At 37.7% G+C, this 23137-nt stretch overlaps 1 protein-coding gene across 3 annotated transcripts in view; it reads right to left on the bottom strand.

Moving 5' to 3' along the window:
* Positions 1-2614: 2614 nt before the first annotated feature.
* Positions 2615-23137, bottom strand: part of ST18 (ST18 C2H2C-type zinc finger transcription factor) — a 237748-nt gene continuing 217225 nt past the window's right edge. For all 3 annotated transcript variants that reach the window (XM_086888301.1, XM_086888311.1, XM_086888318.1), the window contains 10 exons: positions 22745-22860; positions 19476-19538; positions 18609-18677; positions 13455-13517; positions 13279-13359; positions 12021-12242; positions 9900-9988; positions 8354-8457; positions 5998-6141; positions 2615-5186 (listed from right to left, as the gene is read on the bottom strand). In XM_086888301.1, the coding sequence (XP_086744427.1) occupies positions 5046-5186; positions 5998-6141; positions 8354-8457; positions 9900-9988; positions 12021-12242; positions 13279-13359; positions 13455-13517; positions 18609-18677; positions 19476-19538; positions 22745-22860 (1092 nt within the window). In that variant the 3' untranslated portion in view covers positions 2615-5045. The remainder of the gene's footprint in view (positions 5187-5997; positions 6142-8353; positions 8458-9899; positions 9989-12020; positions 12243-13278; positions 13360-13454; positions 13518-18608; positions 18678-19475; positions 19539-22744; positions 22861-23137) is intronic.

The following is a 23137-nucleotide window of genomic DNA, read 5'->3' as shown; positions in this document are numbered from 1 at the left end:
GCAGCCTAAATAGTAATTGCTATCACATAACTGAAAAGTCCTGAGATTTACTTAGACAATGTCCCTGGGAACAATCGTTAAGAATGAAGTGCAGTTGAAGCAATTTGTACCATGAAGTCAGACAGGAAATCAGACTAATCCCTGATGCAATTATGTGTAAGCTTGGCTGTCTAAGACTTACTAGAGCAAAAGGGACAGAAGAAAACCAAGCCGGAATGAGATATTGAAAGGTACTGAAAGTAGGTCACTGTCCTACATTACACAAAAGCTAAATGGAGCTCTATCATCCCACAGTATCCTGAGCAAGTTGAACAAAGGACTTTGTCTGGTGCGGATCTCCTGGCAGCATCCAAGTTACACGGCTGTATAAATCATAAAAAAGTTTAGGTACAGCAGAATTTCCAAGACAGGTGGAATGTATTGCACTGAATGAACACTGGAGGAAACCAAGGAGAGCACTTTTGTCATAACTCTGTGTCACTGCATGATAACAAATTCCCATCAAGAAAATCCTGCGACTTATTAAAAGTACAGTGTCATAAGACAAAGGGACATTGAATAGAAAAGACAGGACACAGTTAGGTATATACACTAAGTCACCAAGAGAGAAGAGATGCTTAATTAGTAGAGATAAAATCCAGTAATAAAAATAAAATTGCAGAAAACAAAATCTGTTTTCTACCGAATCTGTTTTCTACGTTATAGACTCAAAACTCTTCATAACAGTTAGTTAGGAGAGATAAGCTTCCTGAGGTGTCAGGACAGCAGATGTTGACCATTCTTGCCCCCCTTCCTTCTCTTTCATATTTAAAGCTTCAATTCCTTTCAAGTTAATTAAAAAATTGAAATTTTTGTATTTTTACTGCATTAAGTACTTTTCCCCCTTCTATAGGCATAGTTAGAGAACAATTGTTAAAAATGAAAACTTCAGAAGATGAAAATAGTTTGAAAGGTTGTTCAAGCACAATGGGTTTTGTTGTTTTGGAATATCCCCAACTCCCCCAGCTTATATTAGCTCAATAATTAATATAGCTTAAGTGTTCTTTTGTTTTTTGGTTTTTTGTTTCATTTTGTTTTGATTTTTTTATGTAAAAAGGTCATAATTTCAACACTGAAGCATTATCAGAGCAAGCTGTTTAAAGATGAATGTATATAGTCTTTAGATAATAATAATTTAATCACTTAACTGTGGATATCATATTCATATCCAAAACCACTAGGAAAAGTGTTTTTCTGCTCACAGTCTTGTTGTAGATTACTGGAAATATTTGAGATTAGAGCATAGTTTTCTTAGGTGTATGTAGAGCCCAACATCCTGATGCCACTGCCTTTCCCCGATCTTACAAACAGCAGATAATCCTATTTAGTATCGAACTTTGAAAATTACATGAGAAGAGTTGTCTGTCTGACAATAAGGCCTTCTAAGTTTGTGATTTGAATTTAGGCATCCAGACAAAATGAAAATATTGGCCTTGGCCTTTATCTATTTAGCATGAAGGAAATTGCTAAGACAGACCTGCTTCTGCTTTATTTGTGATGTGTGAGAAGAGATTGTCTCACTAGCGTCTCATATGAGGATCCATGGCAGAAGTTTAATAACAAATTTTAAGAACGCGTAAAAATATGATTTTATATTAATTGTCATATTATATAAATAAATAATAATTGGCTTAATAAAAAGAACCAGCTCATAGTGCCCTTGGATAAGTGTCCTAGAACAAAGAAAACTCTGAACTCCACCGGAGCAGAGCTTCCCAGGACAGTCTGTCTTCATTCCAGCCCTTTGCTGACCCTACAGCTTGAAACCTGGCAAGATTTATGAGCATCCCAGATTCATGTGATGCAAATTTTTAAATTCCCTTCTAGCTAAATGCAGGACATGTCATTTTTTTTTATGTGTCAGTCCATTTCAGTTTATCTAAATATGACTATTCAAATAAATAATTATCAGCTACTTTATGGCATTTAAATTTGACTTATTTTCCAAATGAAAATTATTCTCTATCTCTGGAAAGTTGGAATCTGCGACAAGAAATGCTCCTGAAGCCATTAGCACACATCCTAAATAAAACTGGCCTGTTTTCGCTACAACGAGCAGTGAAAAAAGAAAGTCCATTAGATAGAAATATTGTCTTTCTAAAACCAGCAGATTTTTATTTCTGCAATGTCTAAGCACAGCAATTCTCAGCAGAAAATTGCACTGGAACAGTGGGCGGTTCCAAATTGCTGGAAACTTTACAATGGCTTTTATGTTTAAACATCATTTAGCAGCTGTTAAAGGTCAGCACAAATCCAGTACTTTATCAGTATAAATGAAGTCTACAACTGCCAAGAAAAGAATGCATTAAATAATGCAGTGATTATCATTTTGAATTTTTTTTTTCCTTTCAGAAGTGAAAGGGACCTCTTAAGTGGTTCTATTTTTCTCCTCCTTATTTCAAATTGACAAAGTAAAACACTAATTAAATTATTTATATCAGAAATTTACTTACGAGGATGACACATTTTATACACAAAGCAAGTGAACCATCTGACATATCGTATAGTGCCAGGTGCAGTTAAGAAAATGTAATATAAGTCGGCATCTAGAGGCTAAAAAACCCAAGAAACTTGCTCAATATTTCATTATCAATTTTATTTCCTACCATACACCAAATGTACAGCACAGAACACAATTTTGTTGTTTGGATGTAAGAAATATTAATTGTATGAAGAAACAGTATACAAACTACTCCAAATTAAAAAATGCATACATCATTGCTCTTTACAAAAGGTCTAATTTACAGTATAGCTCATCAATGCATTTAAACACAAAAAAAAAAAAAAAAGGAAGAAAAACAGAAAGAAAAAAAAACAAAACAGTGCACATTACAAAACACATCAAGTACAAGGGAGGCAAATAAATACAAACATACTTCACAGAACATCCTGAGCAAACAACCAAACACAGATAAATTAACCTGAAGCCATAGTAAATCATAATAATAAATACTTAGGTCAGTAAGAGATTTTTTTTTTAGTTAAATAAAATATATAACAAATTTGTTAAAATATTTAGTAAATTAAATTTTAGTCTTTGTAATGAGTGAACTCATTTTGTATGCATTTAACAAGTATAACAAATGTTTGCTTTTTTGTGTTTTTAGCAAGAACAATAACTTTAATAGCAAATTTTTGTTTGGTGTTCTCCTATTTATATTAGACAGCACATATGGTAGCTTTTGAAAAATCAATTTAAAAATAAACACAGCTCCTAAGAACACACATTGTCCCCTGTCTAAACTAAGATCGGAGAGTTGAATCAACCCCCCAAGAAAAAGCAAGCCCCACCTAATGCAGAACAGTGACCACAGTGCATGAGAGTTGAATCACTTCTGAATAGTACTTTTGTGCAGGAACAGTAATAATATAATTGTATATGTCAAGCCTGTGAATGCCATCATATTCAATCTAAATATAAATGCGGCTAATAAAAATAAACACTTTCATTATAGCACGGAAAAATTAAACACACGCTAGATCCATGTATACATTTACACTGAGGCACATATGCACATGAGGTGTGTGTGCATACAAAAAAGGCAGTTTAGCTGGTTGTTTATACCTTTTTCTTAAAAAAAATAAATATAAAAAAAACTTCTGAAACAATGTTTAATTACTTACAATCCCTGAAATAGACATTGCCTCTGTTATAGCAACCGCTAGTTTCTGACGGATTCAGAAGTTCCACACCCAGGCTAACCGGATACCGAGGCGCACGCCCGCACCTCTGCGCAAGTGCTCGTCTGTCCACACCTCCACCTGTCTGTCTGCTCTTGTAGCACTTGGAACCCTACCAGAAGACTGGTGACAAATTCAGTATCAGCCTAGTCTTAGTGAAGAAGGATGGGAGAAACCAGTCACGGTGTTGCTACAGGTCATTCAAAGGGACAAGCGACCACCGTGGTGCCAGAGGGGTGTTGTTGCCCTCCAGACCGCTGCCTTCTCAGCTGCCATTACCTTCAAACCAGTATTAAATGCCATTTCAGGGGAGATGTGTTCGACTCATTATGTACAAAGCCTTTAGCTTGGGATGTGCTTGCATTTTTTTAAAATCCAAATCCATTGCAATACTGGTCACTTGCTTAAAACCTCAACGTCTCGTACTAAAAAAGTACCAGTACCTACCTAATTACTCTTCTTGTTTAGAGATATTTGTCATTTTCCTCCATGAGCTAACTCTGAACAAAAACTGCAGTGGTAAAATAAATCTGAAGTTCTCTTGAAGCATTTTAAATAATCATTCTCATAGGCTAAATCACACAGCCAAGTCAAGTGCTTTGCTGATTGCTATATTTCATTATTGCTAACATATTCTTTAACACACTGTTTTCCAGCATACTGTGCTTTTAAGAGCCCAAGTTCCCCACTAGTGGGCACCATTTATCTTCTCATTCCATGCATCTTCACATCTCATGTTACTGCAAACCCATTTCTGATACAAAGCCATTATAAAAAAGCAGGATGTGAGGAAAATAAAACTAGAACCACGGTTCAGTCATTTGTTACTTTCATAGGTATTTTTTTTTTCTTCCTGTACAAACCCAGCAAGTTATTTAATTTACAGTATAGCTTTCAGTCTATTTAAAATCCCATTGGAAAATAAATTAATAAACACATTTGTAAAAATATGGCAGGCCGCAAAAATGCTGTTAAAAGATAAAAAAACCAACTCTTTGATTAGAAATAAATAAAAAATATAAAAAATAGTCGCACACACTTTTTACATTCACTTTACAAAAACTGAGTGCAAAAGAAGAAAAAAAAAGAAATTGTACTGAAATAAATACAATATACTAACAGAGTGCATTGCTGTTAATACAAATAGTCTGTTGTGGTTTTATTCTTTTTTTTTTTTTATGTCAGCTGGGAAAAAATTAGTGCAATGTTGCAATTGTAAATGCAGCATGGCAACCTACACCCCTTAGCAGTACATGAACTCCTAACAGATCCATCTGGAGTTTACTGCTGTTAAGTAATTTCTGTTGCCCAGCAGCTTTCACATCCTACACATGGATGCCCTTCACTGCCTGTTTGATACTTTCCAGCAGAGCTTTGCATTCGGGGGAATAGTCCCGTTCCAGATTGCTGTACATGTCTGTGAGTGTATTTACATATGCTTCGAAATTCTGCTCACTGATTGGCCCCTAAATGGAGACAAAACAGATTATAATTGTAGGAGGTAAAATTAAGGCTGAAAAAACCCAAAAACCCAACCCCAAAGCATGTCAAAGGAGCGATATGGCAACTGAGGAGAAGCCATAAACGGGGCAGCCATCCAAATTAAGGGAGGGGTCGTGGAAATTATAGGAGTTACATGTCCTGGGGAATCCACACTGTCTCCAAGCAAGAAAAGGAGTTGGAAATATTATGGTTAGTGTAAGCTTTTTTTTCTTTTTGTTGTGGCCAATTTGTCTCTGGGGTTGTGACTGACATTCCCCTTAACTGTCCTTTCTTAATCTTCCAGTGGCACTCTTGACATTTGGAAAGGAGACTGGAAACACAAGTTCTTCTGTGGATTTGGCCTGTGTTTGAGAGTAAGATGTGAAATTTTTGAGAAGATAGACCTTGGTTGTCTCCAGAAAAATTATGTATATGAAACAGGTTATAGGTTTGATCTGGGACCTGAGTAAATAAGCTCATAATTCTCATCAGAGGGAAGTTTTCACTCTGTGCAGGGTGGTGTTCAGACAGGGAGGTTTGAGTGAAAAGTCTGCCTTGCATGATATGGTAGAGGATGGAGATAACAGGGCTGGCTCATTCCTGAAAGGAACTGCACCTACTCCCACACAGACTTCATGATCCTGCATCTCTGCAAAGCAAATCATCCTACAAGTGCTCTCTGCTAATGCAGCTCCAGTGCTCCTGCCGGTCCCTGAGCTTGCTCATCTGCTTCAAGTGCTGGCAAGACAGTCTCAAAAGAAGACTTAGCTGTTACCCTGCTGGCTGTGGTCTTACCATCTGCGGAAGCTGAATGTCAGCGAGGCTGGAGATAAGGGCTTGGCTTAAGCCAGCTAACTCCTTCAACAGGCTCTCATTGTTCTGCTCTATGAGTTTGTTCTCTTCTTCTATTGTTTTCAAATTGCTCTCCATAGATGTGATCTAAAAGAGACAGGCAGGCACAAACACAGACAGACAAACCCTTGGCAGCATTGTTACAGCAGTTTGAACAGAAAGAGTCAGCTGGGTGATTACAAGAGAGGCCATGGTGGATCTGAAACTCAGATGTACTTTTTCTAGGAGACACATAACTTCTCCACAGAGCATTCAAAGCAAAGAAGAGGTTGTATTTGCTCTGAAACAACAAATTTTGCCGCTAGTTCATGGGGAAACCTTGTGGTAGCAAGGCACTAGCGAGTGTCCCAGAGTGGGAGGAGGGAATTGAGCTTGGAGAGGAAGGTCAGTGTGGAGCTGGGATGGAGAGTGTGGCCTCAGGGCTGGCAGAGAGAAGGAGAAAGGAGGCTGATGTTTACATTGCTGTCTTGCTCTTACAGCATCCCTGCTGCTCCACCACAATAGCAAGGGAACGGGTATTAGCTGTTGTGCTACTTCCCCGCCTTGCTCCTGGGTGAGCTCTGGGCTGGCTGGGATTAGCAACAGGCCTGGTGCTGGGAACAATAAGAAAAAAATAGAGTGGAAAGGAAACTGAGAGGCTGAGCATGTATCACAAAGATGATCTCCGACCAACAGAATGGAAAGGAGGGGTTTGGAAAGAGCAAGAAAAAGCAGCCAAGGTAGAAAAAATGGTATCTTTTTAAAGTGAGAACTCTGGGACGTACTCAGATCTGAAAGCTTAGATTTCAAAAGCAGTGCTGAAAAAACCAGCAATGGAAGGGTCTGGCTCCCCCTCCTGCCCCGTTCCTTGTCCCGGGAGCAGACAGCTCAGCAGGGCAGAACCACGGGCTGCCATCCCTGCACCCCGTCAGAGCAATGACAAGGCACTGACTGGTTCAGCCATATCCACAATTGTCATGCCCACTTTATCCGAATTAGTATGCACCTCTTTGCACTACTTAATTGCCTCCTGCTTGTGGCCACTTTACTTCTTAGCTCACACACAGACACATGGCAAAACTCCTCATTGTGAGAAACCCCTTTTTGTGCACCTGTCCTGCACTACAACCCCTCCTCTGGAGGGTGTTTGTAGCAGTCTAACACCTGGCTGGGGTAGAGTAAAAGGAGGTAGGAGATTTATGGCTTCTTCTGTAGTTCACTTCAGGCTTTACTGGTCAAACTGCCCTCACCAGGGAGAAAGTTTGGGGAGAAGAAATCTGACTGCATAAACTGGGCAATCTCCGTGCAAATCTCACAGTGATCAGAGAGAACCAATTGTCCTGAGACAGTGAGCACAGCCCTCCTGCAGGGCAGTTTGGGCTGGATATCCCCACAGCTGCCGTGGTGTGAGGCCAGATTGTTTAGATCCAGCACAGGTGGTAGAAGCAAGGCTTGTACCTTGTTTAGACCATACAGGCAGTGGTTATTGCACAAACAGCATGAGTCAACGCTGCTCATTCCAACGTGGTGCAAATACAGGGGGGTGTGGTTGCACTCTGGTTTAGAGCAGTCTAGATTTATATTCAGTTCACAGATTTCATTTTATTTCACTCTTATTCAGAAAATTCTGAAACTTTTGCTCATGCTTTTACCCAGTCTGCCCAGGTTAACTTCCAGGTGCATCTGGGAGTCTGAAGGGATGAAGGTATACAGCTCACTCCATAGAACCGCTATCAGCATATTAAAGCCACCTTTATCTCTCCAGTACACAAAATAATGAAAGAGAATGACTTTTTTTCGTAACTCCCATCAAAATCCTCTGCTACACAAATTAACAAAATTCTTTACCAGCTGTTGCCTGGAGGAAAAATTCAAACTATTTGAATAGTTGACACTGGGTGAACTAAACTAGGGAAATTTTCTTAGGTACATATTAAACTCATTAAACTCATTAAATTCAACTCTCATTAAAACTTGGAATGGGTTTGTAAGAGGAATTATCATCCATGAAAACTCAAGTCGTAGGACGTCCATGGTTTGGTAAGCAAATGTTTGGTCAATAAAGGAAACTGAATGTTTTTTTCGGTAAGTATGTTTTATTTCTGCTTGCTAAGATTAGCTACAAACTGCCCTGAATTTGTCATTCAGCAGATCTTTAAGACAATACCTGCTGCTTAATTACAAAAAACAAAAAACCAAAAGCTTGGAAAAACAAGTGCAGAGAAGACTATCTATTTTTAAACGTAGCATTTACAAAGCGTTTACTTTATTTATCATGTTTAGACATAGCATAAGGAAAGGTTTTATATTTATGGCATACCTGAGTCTGAAGTTTCATCATGTCAGCTTCAATTTTAAGATTGGATTCATTTAGTTCTTTTATTTCCTCATCCAAGTGTCTTATTTCTTCATCACTCTCAATACCTGTAAATAGTTGAAAATAACAATATCAGATTTAAAGTATCCATATGTAAATGGATGTATGAGTAACAAGCTGCATTACAGGAAAATAAGCTTTTTAACAAATGATTGATCCTTAAATTGTCTTTTAGTTTGTTTTATTGTCAAAATTCTTTCCTACCTGTTAAACATCTATATGAGCTGAAACATAGATGGGGCTATCTTAGTCCTCATTTTTTCACAATTTCTTTTTTTTCATTACATCATGCATATACAAGCTGGAGGATACAGAAAGGAAACATTGCCCAGAAAGAGGAAAGTTTATCATAAAACATGGCGAAATATTTATGGTGCTTGGGTGTGGTTTTTTGTTTGGCTGGCTGGTTGGTTGGTTGGTTTTTGTTTTAAAAGGAATACAACAGCAACCTTTCTTTTTCAGGAAACACACCAGGGAAACATCTTCACTAGTATTATAATTTTTCATTCATCTGTACCTGTTTCTGATCTTGCAAGAATCTCTGTGGGTGCTGTGCAGAATAACCTCAATAAGCACAGCCTTAGTTATCTCTGGTAAACAGTGACATTTAAACAGGAAAGGGTGAAAGTTTCTGAAAGCTAATAAGTATTACAGGGAAAAAAAAAAATAAGAAAGGAAGCCAGTCTTTTTTATCCCAACAAGTTACATAGCAAAGAAAAAAAATCTTCAGTTCTTTAATAAAAGCCTTGTCCTGAAAAATACTGAGCAGTAGCAGCTGCTGGCAATACATGTGCCTGTTTCTGCTCAGAGTATCACTCTGAGCCCACCTCTGTCTGGAGATTTGTGCCACTGTTGTTACTGCTTTAAAGCCTAGAGCTGAGTCTACTGGGGAGCCAGCCTGGGAAACCTGTAAGCAGTAATGCAACCCTTTTCTTCAGCAGTTGGAGGCTAAAGACTGAATTTCCTGAATCCTGGCTCAATGCCCAACTTGCTAAAGCACACTGTATAAGAAGGGAGACTCCTACACATTTCCCCCTGCAACTCTTTGGTAATTATTGCTTTGCACTTAGGTTAGCTAAATTGCACAAGCACTGCATAGATACTAAGCCATGTAGAAATGAAGTTAGAGAAATGAGTCAATTTCTGCCCACAATATTTCTCCCTTCTTACCTTATTCATCAGATAGCTAAGTCCTCCTGATCTGTAACTAATCGTTTATGAATAAAAACAATATTGAAAGCATACACGAATAAAAAAATTATGCTCTGTGACGAGAGCATATCCTCAATTTTGAGTTATCAAAATGTAAATGAGAATTATTTTATAATCTCTCATGCAAATATTTTTGTTAGTCAAGATTTTTTATTGCTAGAGACATCTGAAAGTAGTGAGAATTAATGCCAGAATGGCATAAAGGGGCACAAGTATAAATGGGAGTCAGGGCCCTTCTATCTAAATAAATGTCATCATTTTTTACAGATCTCCTTACCGCCACTTGCTTTAAGCTTGATAGTCATTAATTCTTCCGAAATTTTGCCCTTTTTTATGGTTTGTGCATTCAGAGGACAACCAGACAGGCTGAAACAGATAGGAGAAAAAAACATTAGCACCCACTTGAAAATGGCAACAATCCTTTCAGGCAATATTATCATGCACTTGGACAGACCTCTGTACCTAAGGTCACATCAGAATCTCCATTATAGCATGGCTTCAGGGAATGACATAACTCATAAAGAGTCATTTAGCTGTATATTCCAGCTTGAAAATTGGCACAGAAATCTCAATCTATGAGTAAACAACTCTTAAGCATATTTCAAAATAATCAGAATTGCAGTAGCAGCTACTGTTAAGCTATATGAAGATGCATTTACAGAATTCTTAAAGTCTGAACACTTATAAATTGGGGTTTTTTGCTCCAAAAGGGAGGAGAGTATGGTCCTTTAAAACGGCAAGTTTACTATCCTAAAAAAAATTAGTTAATGGGATGATGTTCATGGTGCACAATTATTGTATCACTTTGTTGATATATAATAATGATCAATACAATAATAACTCTGGATATACCCTATAGGGTATAATAGCTTTTTTGAACGGGTCTATTATATAGTCAGTTTGCTTTTTAACCATTGTTCACATTAAATTCCATTTTGCTATTTCAAAGCTTACAATTTCATCAGCTGGTAATTATCTGAGGCAATTTTTATAGCCCACTAAAGGGCTAAGAGGAATTGCACTGTCTTAATACTATCTTCATAAATAACAAAGAAGAAATACCCATATGCTAAAAAACTGGCAGAAGGATTTGTTTTTAGGTGTAGCTGAGTAAGGAGTGAGGGAAAAATTTGTTCCACAGGAAAATGTTTGATATGTGTGTGTGTGTGTGCGTGTGTGCGTGTGTGTGTGTGTGTGTAAAAATAAAAATAAAAAATAAAAAAAAAATTAAAAAAAAAAAAAGAATCCTATCAGACATGGCATTTCCACATAGAAAAATAAAAACAACAAAACAACAAAGAAGCTTTCATTAGCTTGGCTAAAAGCTATACAAGGAAAGATGGTAGCTCTTCAGTTCTAAATTTCTGCTTATTATCTCTGGCCAGAGCAGGTAGTCAACTGGGAGACTGTTTGAAAGCCATGAGTTACTTGTTAGGTTTCAAATGTCCTAAGAAAGGCTGTGGAACAAAGTTATATTTGCTGTGTCATTTTAACTAGCATGATCTTGAGAATGACCCATCTTACGGAGGACAGGAATCATCTGTACTATGAATTGCTACTAGCTAACATACAGGTTTTTGCTACTTGTTTCATTAGCCACAATTTACAGTAGTGTCCTAATGAAAAGACTTTTAGGTGGAATGTAGGAAATAAATTAGGATAACACTGGACTCTGAATTTATTCAAATGACCTTGGGCATTTCTTGTTTTGGAGAAGTTGGCTCAAAGTGTTAGGAAGAAAGCAAAGGAGATAGAGAATGTAGACTTAGTTACTATTAAAGACAGAAAACCAAACTTGCCAATCAGACTCTGATTATTTTTGATTCAATATGGTCAGATTATTATTTTTCACTGTGATAGATGGTGTTTAATGTTGTTAGTTATATGTGTGACTCCTTCTCTGTAAGGATAATTTTCTTTGTAAGATTGGTATAACTTCGAGCTTCTTTAATCCATATGAGTGCTGGGTGCTTATTGATTTTTTCTTTGTGTAACTTTAGCTCTTTAAATACGAAGTTTATAAGTTTTCCACTGGTAGAAAGATGAAATAAATGACTCTTGGCCAAAGCTTTTCTGGTGACATTTCAATGCTATTTCTCTTTTCTTTTGAAGATAGGCAGATAAAACTCCATATTTCCCTAGGGAAAAACTACACTTAATTTTAAAATGCATAGGCACTGTGCTAATCTGAACACTTTGGAAAGTCATGCTTCAATGGGAACACAGAAAAAGACATAGAAGTTTAAGTATCTCAAAGTAATTCTGTTTTGTATTACTTCAGCTGCAAAGTTATTACTCAAAAGACTTCAGCACAATTTATTCTGACTCTAAACTCACATGTTGCCAATTCAAAGTGGAACGTTAAGGAAAAATGAAAAGAGAAAACACAAAGTTATACCTTCTGTGGGTGACAAAAACATTATTAACATGACCCAGCCCGTTGCAGCCTGGCAAAGGACAGTGTGGCAGCTCTTGTTTGTTCAGTTTCCAGGATAGTGAAGACCCATTGACAGGACTCTCCTTCTGTCTCTTGGCAGCCAAAGGACAACCAGAAGCAGTGCGATGAGAAGTGTATTTACCTGATATGTGACCTTGGCCATCACAGCCTATCACTGGACATCTACAGAAACACAGCAAAAGAACCCTCATTTTCACTGGAGAGAGCAGGAAAAGACAGTCTCAAAAAATGCCAAGAAAATCATTCTGGCTGCCTTTGCTGCTTTGCTTTAATGGAGTAAGCCTGGGTCCCTGGTGGCACATTGTACCAGAGCATCCAGTTCTTGTCAATCTGGGTTATGGGGGTTCAGCTATCTTAAAATAAGGAGATTTAAAATACAGTCGTAGAGACTAAGAAAATAAGACATTCATTTAGATAGAATTTTACCTGAAAAGAAAATTGAAATTCTATCACAGGCAATAAATCACCCTCCTTCAAGTGTATGGAAAGTCAGCATTGTCTCCTTTCTATCTTAGCAGAGGGTGGATTCCTGTAACTGCAGGAAACGTAAAACTTGCATGGAAACCCATGCAAATACTTGTAAGGAAAGGATAGGGGTTTTTTTGTGCTCCTCTGTCAATGTTTTGCAGTTTTGCATATATCATTAGCAAGTATTAAGACCACATTCCATACTACTCAGTCTTCACTTTTATATTATGGCAGTATCATTTACAAATTTTAATAGAATGTGAATTCAGTCCAGGAATGTAGTGAATCTCTACTGAGTTTCCAGTTTTCACTATAAGTGAAATTTTCATTCATAGATAAAGACATGAGACTTACAGATATGTAAGTTCTCTGGAACATATTTTGAAGGTGTCACTCTGATTTAATTAGCTGACATGTTTCACCTCAGTCAGTAATAATTTTCATTCATTTTGCCAATTTTTTCAACCAATTGGCACTTGCATAGCACTCTTTAAAATAATTGAAGCAATGCAAGCAGATACAGCAATCCTTCCTCACTGTTCAGTCTCCTAGGTGATGGACTCCACCAACTCCACTGGAAGCAGAAACACTTGGTTTGGTTCCAGCTCTGGGCACTATTCTCACATGGCTGAGGTTAACTGGGGCATCTCCCTATGAATCCTCAAGTCCTGAGCTCTTACAGGGCATTTCTCCCCCTCCACTGGTGGTGGACCCCTGCTCCTGTACTCACTTAAGTTCAGGGTCTTCTTTTTCTTCCTTGGTAGGAGTGACTTTGATACCTCCTTTCCTGGCACGAGGACAACCAGACAAGCTGAAAGAAGCACACAGAATAAGAGCCACCTCTTTCTGCTGCTGCCAGGTGAGAGCCCTGAGCGCTGCAGCCCCATGTGATGGGATGGTTGTTACCTTCTGTGGGATGCATAGTTCCCTGTCACATGGCCAGAGCCGTCGCAGCCAGGTGTTGGGCACCTATGGAATAATACAGGAAGCTTACAAAGTACAGTCACAAAGATACAGAGTAGATAATAATAATAAAAATATAGACAAAACCTATATTTTGTCTAGAGTAGAAGAAAGAACAGCAGAGCTTTTGTTGAATAATTAAACCTACCTCTTGCTGTTTGTTTGGTTTTTTTTCTTAAATAAGCAGGCTCCCTTTTTTGGGGAGGATTTATTTTTATTTTTTTTAATAGCAGAGTTTTAATAAGGAATGTGAAATATATTGTATATGATGTGCAGATTTAGTTAGTTTATATCAATGTTTGCATCAAACATTTTTCCTTGTACAGAATCAACATTACAAAGAGAAGAAAAAAACCAGCTTGATATAGATCTATCTGTAAATTTGCTATTACATGTTTGTTTGTTATTGGTATGATGTTTTCAGGTAGAGATATAAATAAGCACTTTGCCAGTATTTACAGAAGGGAAAATGAAAGCAGAGGAGCAGTTTTACTTTTGGGCATCAGTAGATGATAGCCAGAATTTGAATTTAATAATTTGTGTATTCTAGCACTGTAAGCATAGCACAGGACCATCTCTCTCTAGCTTGAGATTCAGCTGGGTGTTCAGCTGAGCAATTGGATTATGGTTATTTCTGATAGTTAAGGGGTTTCTCTGTGTATGCACAACAAACAAGCCTTTTCAAGTATGAATGTTTAATACTGAAACATCCACACAATAAAAAAAAGAAAAAAAACCTGTTTGTTACTGTGCTTTTACCAGTGGCCTGGCAGGGTGGGCTCCTTGCTTGCTGTGCTCAAAAGACAGCTAGGGTCAGTAGGTCTTTCCACTGACTTCTGTGGGGTTTGGATCAGGATCTCTCTGTTAACACCTTCCACCTCAGAAGTACAAAGATTTTATTTTTTCTTTAATTTTTCTTTTTATTTTTTTTTTAAATTTAAGCTTGTTGTATATTTGTGGGGTGGTTTGGTTTGAGGTTTTTTCAGAGAATATAAACACACCTCAGCAAACAAAGCAGCACCAAAATCCATTTGCCTTTGAAATTATGCCAGCCTTTTCTATATTTCTGTATTATACAACACAAAGTTCTTACAGGAAACAACCCAAAGGGACTTTGAAATGCTATGCTTTTCACAGAGTATCAGAATTACGTAAGGAATTGTGCCAAACAGTGTTGTACTGAACCATTAAGGAAACTTGCAGGGTTCACTGTGCTCTTAAGAGTCTCAGTCTTTACTGAATCTTTCCTGAGTTAAAGAGATTCGTGATTTCATCTAGGCATTGGTAGGCTGCCATGGAAAACACCTACAAATATAATTGTAATAGCACATCTGAGTGTGCAGGTGCATCTCTTCACTGAATATTTAAAACTAGTTTTCTGTGAACAATTAATTTGTCAAAAAATCTGACTTCTTTTGGACATGAACAAATTTATGCATTGATTCCAGTAGAATACAGCAAATAATTTCAAATGAAGAAAGGGGTGACTTTTTTTTTGAAGATAATGTCAAAACATTTCATGATGACACTTCGTGAACAAAATATTTTTGTCAGAATGACTTGCCTCACACTGACAGCAAAGGTAAAGGTGGGGGTTTGCAGAGTGCCAGAATATGCTTGACTGTGTAGAACTAAATGTTGACCTGTTTAAGTATGGGACAAGGACTGGGCACAATGTCATGTGGAGCAGGCAAGGGCAGATGTCTGGAGATTGTGAAGGCTCACAAGTAAATCCAAAACACCTGCCAAAAACTAAGGAAATTAATTTTGGCTACTTGTTTTATCAGATGATCACAGATGGAAGGGCTCCCTGCATAGACTGGAGGTGGACTTTAATTCAAGAAAAGCTCTTTGTGTGAGACATTCAGATCTGAAACTCTGGGAGTTGTGAATATACTTAAAAAGGACACTGAACTAAATTTCATATCACCCCATCTGTATTTACCACCTCTGGCAGCAGACAGATTTCCAAACAGATTGTAGTCCAAGCTCTTCTGTAAATCACTGAAGATTTGAGGCTGGGATATTATCAGTACTAATGAAACTGTAAAAGGATATTTCAGGTAGGCCGCTGACAAATTAGTAAAAAGCTTCATTAGCAAGACTCTTAATCTTGACCATTGGGTTGGGTTTTTTAAATACTGGTTATATCTTTGTATGGATTGTGAAATTCCTGAAGACAAAAGACACTAAAAATCTACTGTCTTGCAATCAGTAATGGTGTGGAATTTCGTCAGCTTTTAAGTGGTGTTTGGACTGGCCCCTAGCTTAGGGAGTCATCCTCTGTAATGGATTCCTGTGCAGAGCCAAGAAAATAAGATTTACATTGAAGATTTACATTGAAGGTCTCAGGACGTCAGATTAAGAGATGTGAACCCTCAGGTGGGTGTAGGTTACAAGTTCTTTTCCAATTCTTCCAAATTTGTTATTCAAAAATAAATCTCTCAGTGATTTCACATATAAATTCTTGCAAATGGGCATTGAGTACCTCCTATTTTGTCCCTTTCTCCAAGAGGATTGCTTTATCTTTAGGAAGATGAACTACAACTGCATGTAAAATTCAAACACTGAGCTGCAGGTTTAGGAGCACTTCTGGTACATTTTCTCCCTTAAAAGCTCACCAGAGGTGCTGGATATGAACCGTAGTTAAGGCAAACCCATAGAGAAGAAAAGAATTTTCTGATATTTTTTGTACTGTCTATGGAATATAAATCAGTATCAATGTTTTACGTAGAACCCATGTAGAAAAACTGCTCAAATCTCTCCTAAAAATTGATATTAACCACTGCAAAAACCAGTCTAAGGATAAGACTGACCACCTCTTCCTAAAAGTTGCTGAATTGTAACTAAATACCTCTCTAAAATACACATTTAAAATTATTTAAGGCTGGATAAGCAAGCTCTTTAATTAAATGGGATATCAGCCACAATTATCGCTTTTAGCTTTAAAATCTGAGTCATCATCAAACTTACTATGTTTTAAATTGACTACCTCAGATTGTTCTGAGCAGCAAGAATCCTCACACAGGAATTTTCTTGAATCTGAATCACGGCCCACTTTCTGAGCAGATCTTCCTTATTTCCAAACTGTGGATCACATGGAAGCCTTGTATCTTTGCTGGCATAGAGTTTCATAATTAAAGCCAAAATCTTATCTTGATTCTGGCAAATTAAACATGAATAACATTTGGAAAAAATACACAGCTTTTTCATATTCATGCCTAACTACATGAGGGTACTTTCCTGGCCTGATTCTATGAGCATTTATGCCCTCTGCTCACACAGCAATGCTAAAATTAACTATTGATATCACTATACCAGCACAAGCATGATTGCAGCATTTTGGAATAAGATTTAATTTAGACAGAAACAGAGTTTTTTTCAAATTATCACCTGAATTATGTTTGCCTTAACCTAAATTAAGGTGGTGCATTCGTGAAAAATAATTTTATTTAGCCTTTTTTCCTTTTGCGAATTGTCTGTGAACAGATTTTGATTTTTGCTCTTTTTCTAGTTAATTGAAATTAAATGCTAACTGCGTTATGCAACATATTTCTGTCTGTGAAATGTCCATGAACTTTGACTTTGTCTTTCACAACTCACTTATTATACATGGCGTACAGTGTGCAGTTTGTCATTTAAGTCATATGCTGTTGCTCCTCTTTCCTTATGGCATGACCAAAACTCTAGAAGCTTTAGTGGAAAAATAACCATATTGGTATGCAAATTTACTTATTCACACATGAATGGGGCGGGGGGGGGTGATGCATGAGGAGCAACTATTCAAAATATTTGTGTGAGTGTCTCTGTATGGCAGAAAGCCAATAAAAGCAGGGACAAATATATATGACTCAGCAAATGACTTCAAATTTGTCAGCATTTTTGCAAGTCAGTTCCTTGCTAACCATTCTGCTCTTTTGAAACAAACTAAACCTAAATTTTACACCTCTGAGGATCAGAGATGTCAAAAAATGAAGCCAGTGTGCCAGTTTACCTACTGGCTTTGCAAACTGCTTTGGACAGCTGCCTATATAAATGGTCTCTCTTTGATATTTTGCTGCATCTCCTGTCATTCATCTTCATCTTCCTGACATTCATCTTCAGAGCTACCATCAGTTCGGCATTTCAGTTATAACTTAAGTTGTAAGGCTATGGAATAAGACCACTAACATTTGATCTGAGGAAGCCAAACACTGTGCCAAGCCTAAATGTAGTCACTGCTGCTATTAATACTACTAGGAAAGGAAAACAGTGACATGATCAGACTTTATTTTCTTCTATCTGGACTAGGGACGAACCTAAAGGACAGAAAGGACAGTCACGGGGTTCTCCCCTTTTTACATGCATTCATGAGTTTTTCCAAGCCATCTATTATGGGATCCAATTTACAAGTTGCAGAGGGAAAGCTATGAAAGAACTCTAATTATCCTTCCCCTTTCCCCACATCCTTATTGACAAAGCCAATTCAATAACTAGATGACTGGTTGCCAGTGCCTCTCTTGACTACAGATTTTTGAAATATTCATATGTCCCTATACATCTGTCTATATAGCAAAGCCTGCACAGTCCTTTTGTAAGTGACATTTCATGGTGAGAATTATGCCAGCACAAAATCATATGACTTGATGTCTGCTTCAGTGACATTAAACTCATAGTATAGGGTAGTGAATAATAAAAAAGGATTTGCAGGTATTCTGGTCTCATTTTTAGATTTATTCTAACCAGATTTATTTATAACTAAATAATTCCAATTAATTCTATCTGGATCAGTTGCCATATCATTCTTACATATTAGATATTTTCTATTCCTCTCTGATTCAGACATACTGAGAAAACTGCATGTTTCCTAGTGTTTACACCTTTTGTCCCCCCAGGTCCTGATTAGTTAATGAAAATGAAGGGGTACAAGAATGAAGAAAGACTAATGGAGAAAAGTAAACTTTGTCTCACTCAAAAGCTTTCAAACCAATTCACTGCACTTTTTAGACAAAGATTTGATACCGCTCAGAGCAAGTCAAATTTACAACTTCAATAACACAAGGAACATGTTTGTAGAAGATAAAAAACAATAACATTTGTGCTGTTGTCAATACTTACTTCAGCTCCTGAGAGTTAGCAGCCATAAGGGATTTTAATGTCTTGTCAGCTAATGGGCACCCAGAAACACTGAAAAGAAATCCTGATGTGAAATATTTTACTAAACCAAAGCATTTATTTTTATCTAAAACAGCAACATCCAGACAATCTGTGAATTTGTATTAGTTAAAATTATACTCTCAAATATTTATTTTTGGCAAAGAAGGACCAGCCAACATAAGACTGTGGTTCTTAAACCACTAAAAAAATAAAAAATGTATGTAGGTAGGGGCAATGGTTTCTAGCCCCTGTAAAGCTTTGCCATGAGGGGACAGTGGTAGACAGAATCCATCCTTGATGTTTCCTTTAGGAAGGAAAGCTAGAGGATCTGGTCCACATGGTAGGTAGAAGGTAGAAAACACATTCTGCTTCAATTGGAGAAGCAGGAAATTATTGTTTCAATGCCTTAGTTGACAGCAGGCTATTTTGAGGAAAATAGGTTATAATAGCAAATTATGAATTTTGAAGCCATTCACAGATAGGTATGCAGAAACCTCATTTATAATCACATGCAACAGCATCTGTATAGTGACTGCTTGTGCACTCAAGGAAATGCAAATTTCACTAAATGAATTACCTGCAGGTCTCAGCTGAGAAATGCAGCTACAGTAATAAGCATATGCTGCTTAACTGCCTCACTGTATTAAATCCAGCCCTTCACAAATATAACAAAACCGGGAAAAACAGCCACATTTCCACATTTCTCTGTGGATTACTTTCTGAAAATTGCTTTTGAATACTTGTCCCTGGTTAGTACAAAAAGGTTCAAAGCTGACAAGAGCTAGAAGTAGCTCTATTTCCTGCTTTAGGCTTCCTGTTGTTTCTTACCTGCGGTGTGAGGCATAGTTTCCTGTTACATGACCGCTACCATCACATCCTGGGGTTGGACAGCTATGCAAAGAAGAGGGAAGGAGAAATTAGAGTACATATAATACACCACATAGCTCACCATACTCTGCAGAGAATTATGTAATGATCCTTAGGGCAATCACGTTCACCACTGCACACTGTCACGACATTGCAGAAATCTAGAAAAACTTCACTTCTACTTTTTAATTATTACTTGAAGCACAGAGGGAAAGAATTTCTCATATTTCCACAATACAAATAATTCAAACCCTCATTTTTTTTATCTGTGTAATATTACCTTTGCAGGGATATTTTACTTACAAAGTGGGTTCTTAAAAATATTGATTTATTTTTGGCACAAAATTTTCACAGCAATTCATAAATGTTGGAGTTGAAGTTTCTGATCTGACCTCCAGTATAACATACTGGAGGCTAGAGAACAGTAATATTTAAAATAATTCCTTTCACTTCTGACTAAAATAAGGCACCTTCTTTGGAAACATATCCAATATTTATTTCCTGATACAAGTGGGAAACATGTTAGTGTTGCTTGCAGAACAGAAAGCACTTCAATATCGCACATCTGAAGTTCCAAGAGAGAACAAAACTTTCTCAAGCTGTTTCTCAGCTGAACTGAGAAGTGATACAAAGGTGGTTGGTGTGGTTTGGGAATGGTACTCTCCAAACTAGTGTTCCCACCAAGACTCTCCAAAACATAGGCTGCTTGTTTGCCCCCCCTTCCTCCTTCCCCTTCAGCAGGTTGGAGAGTAGAATTGGAGGTGAAAGCCACGTCTTGAGCTAAGAACAATTTACTGGAAACAGCAATGAGATAACAAAATGAGTGGTAACAGCAAAAATGTCCATAAGAAAGTGCCCAAGATGGGCAAATGATTGCTTAGAACAGGTTACCCAGCCACTGACTTTGCCAAACTTACTTGACTGGGAGGAAAACCTTCTCCCTGGGTGAGGTTATAGAATAACCTCCAGGTTCCAGCCACCCCACCTCCTGACTATTGCAAAATTTAACCCTGTCCTGGCTGGAAGCAAGACAATGGCATACACTTAACAGAACAGGTATACTCATTTAAACCAAGAGATGGAGGTATGCACGACCTGGAGATGTTATAGCTTCTTTTTTTCCTTAGCCCTTCTTCAGTTGTAACACTGATGCCATTTATCAAACTGGGATACAGTTTGCCCTCTGCCAAAGGGCAAAGATACCAAGGAAGACATGGAGAGGGAGGTGAATTAAATACACTTTTGTACAGGACTTTAAAGCACTCTAACACCAACCCTGCAGAGTTGCCTTATAAAGAACTATTTTTCTTTCCCTGGGAATATGGATAAAAAGGGCAAGCAGGTGCTGCACATAAACTGTTAGGTAGTGCTCCATGCTAATGAAAAAGGGGTGCCTGAGATGCTCACCTGGCTATTTTCTCTGAGCTGGCAGAATGCTAGGAAGTTTTTCAAATCTGTAAAAAAGCCTTAGGAAGACATCAGCCTCATTTTCACAGCCCATTTCAACCTGAGCGATGCTGTTATGGCCAACAGAATTAACATGGTAAAATAGAAAGCACATGCTAGATGGTGGAATTCATACAGTAGTTCACTCCAGCTGCGTTAACCATGTTCAAAATTTCTTCTCTGCAAGTGCATATGTCATTTTAAAAGCTTCCTCATGATGGAGCCAACTGTACTGAATTGTTCGGTAAAATATCTGAGCTCAGTGGGATCATAGGAATATAGTCTGATCCCTGCACTGCCTATGGATTCTTCAGATAAATTAAAACTATTTCTTATTTAATTTTTGGCACAATTATATTTTATATACCTGTTTTTAGATACTGTTTGAACATAATAGAGTACAACCACTGTAAGCTCATCATTGCCCTGGTAAATGTTTTGGTGTTATTATTTAGGAGAGAAGAAAAGTGTACTACAGGTGTCTCAAAACAGGTCACTATCACAAAGGAATAAATATTACAAAAGAAAAGCCATTAGTCTTCAGCAAATAAACTCTCAGTGATGCATTTGTTTTAGGAGAAAAGGCAAAACAACCTGACCTGTAGCAATTTAGGTCATGAACTACGACTGCAGATATAATGTGGCGAGTAGACAATGTGCAGACTGCTTGACATGAGGGGAAAGAATCGCTTTTCACAGCAGCTTGCCCCAGGGAAATGTGAATTCTAGAGGCAGAGGCAGCTCTAACTGCTCCAGTGCCACCAAGTCTGGAGAGCAGGACACAAGTTGCCAGGACATGACTAGTTTATTTCTGGGTGAGCCTGCAGTGATATGTTATGGGCTATCACCACGAGGTGATATGGACCACACTTGTTCAGAGAACTGCTCTGGTTTGGGACAAAAAGAAATGTGTCATAAATGACTGCTGAGTCCCAGTTGACTATTATACAGAAAACTCTGTGTTCATATCAAAATGATATTGACATGAACCCAAAGGGATTGTGAAGAGCCTAGATGAGATTTTTAAAAAGTGACTTGTGTTTTGAGCTGCTTGGGACAATTTTAGTGAACAATTCTAAATGAAACAAGCTGTTGTATGCAGATAGATTTAATAGGATCTATCTGCAGTTCTACACAGTCAAGTCTTGGAACTTATCACAGAGCAAGTGCATCTCAGAAATTGAGAAAAGAGAGTATTAGTGTATAGTCCTCAGCGTGAATTTCTACAACCACTAGATTTTCAGCAGGACTGAATAATTCTGCTTGGAAGGAAGCAGATGAAGGACTTAAATATGCTTCATACAGGTTGCAAGACCCCATTCTGTCGTGTATTTTTTCTTTTTATGGACTCTGCATGTTTTCTGTCTGAGAAATCCTGACTGCTTCTACACAAACTCTAAGCAATGGAGCTATAATGGCAATTGTTCAATTAAAGCTTATTTAATTATGTAAGCATTAGCAGAGTCAATCTGTAGCATGTTATGAAACTGTGTGTTTTGTAGAAGGAGCTGTTGCCCACTTGTTACCTATCTATCTGAGGAAGAAGGAACAGCACCCAGTATAAATTTAGTCCTTAATCTATCTAGACCCCCAGGCACACTCTGGCTTGTGGCAGCTCCAAACCTCACGTCTGCAGACCCACGATGTGGAACTAACTACTGGCAGTGAATTGTGCAAGTCTCCCTCCTCAGCTCCTGCAAATCTACTTCAAAACAGAAATCAAAACAGCAGCATGACCAGTCTTTACCAGGGCAAAGGAAAATGCAGCATTTTTTGTGACTCACGTGATGAGCTCCTTTTTGAGGTCTCTTGAATGGAGCTTGGGTTTAGGACTCGGTATGGAGACATCTCCTGGGTACTTCTTTTCCTCCATGTTTTCTGGGGAGCTCACTGGATCTTTCTGAAATATCAGATGAGAATTTAATAAAAGGTCTCTCTCTTCTAATACTCCCACACATTCAAGAAACAATTTGCCATGGCAAGAAAAGAACCTCTTCTAAAACTTAAAAAAAAAAAAAAATCAAAAAAGGAAGAAATTGAAAAGAAATGTCGGAGAGAAATTAAGGAAGTTTAGCATATCATCGTTTCAGGTTCTTAAAGGCAAACTTTTTAAAATGTTGTTTAAATATTTCTGAAAGCAGATGCAAGTTTAAGCCATGTAGAGGAGAAATTTGTGT

The sequence above is a fragment of the Cyanistes caeruleus genome, chromosome 1, assembly GCF_971803275.1.
Source record: "Cyanistes caeruleus chromosome 1, bCyaCae1.hap1.1, whole genome shotgun sequence".
Lineage (NCBI taxonomy): Eukaryota > Metazoa > Chordata > Aves > Passeriformes > Paridae > Cyanistes > Cyanistes caeruleus.
The sequence above is the reverse complement of the archived record's forward strand: the minus strand, read 5'-3'. Positions and strand labels throughout refer to the sequence as shown.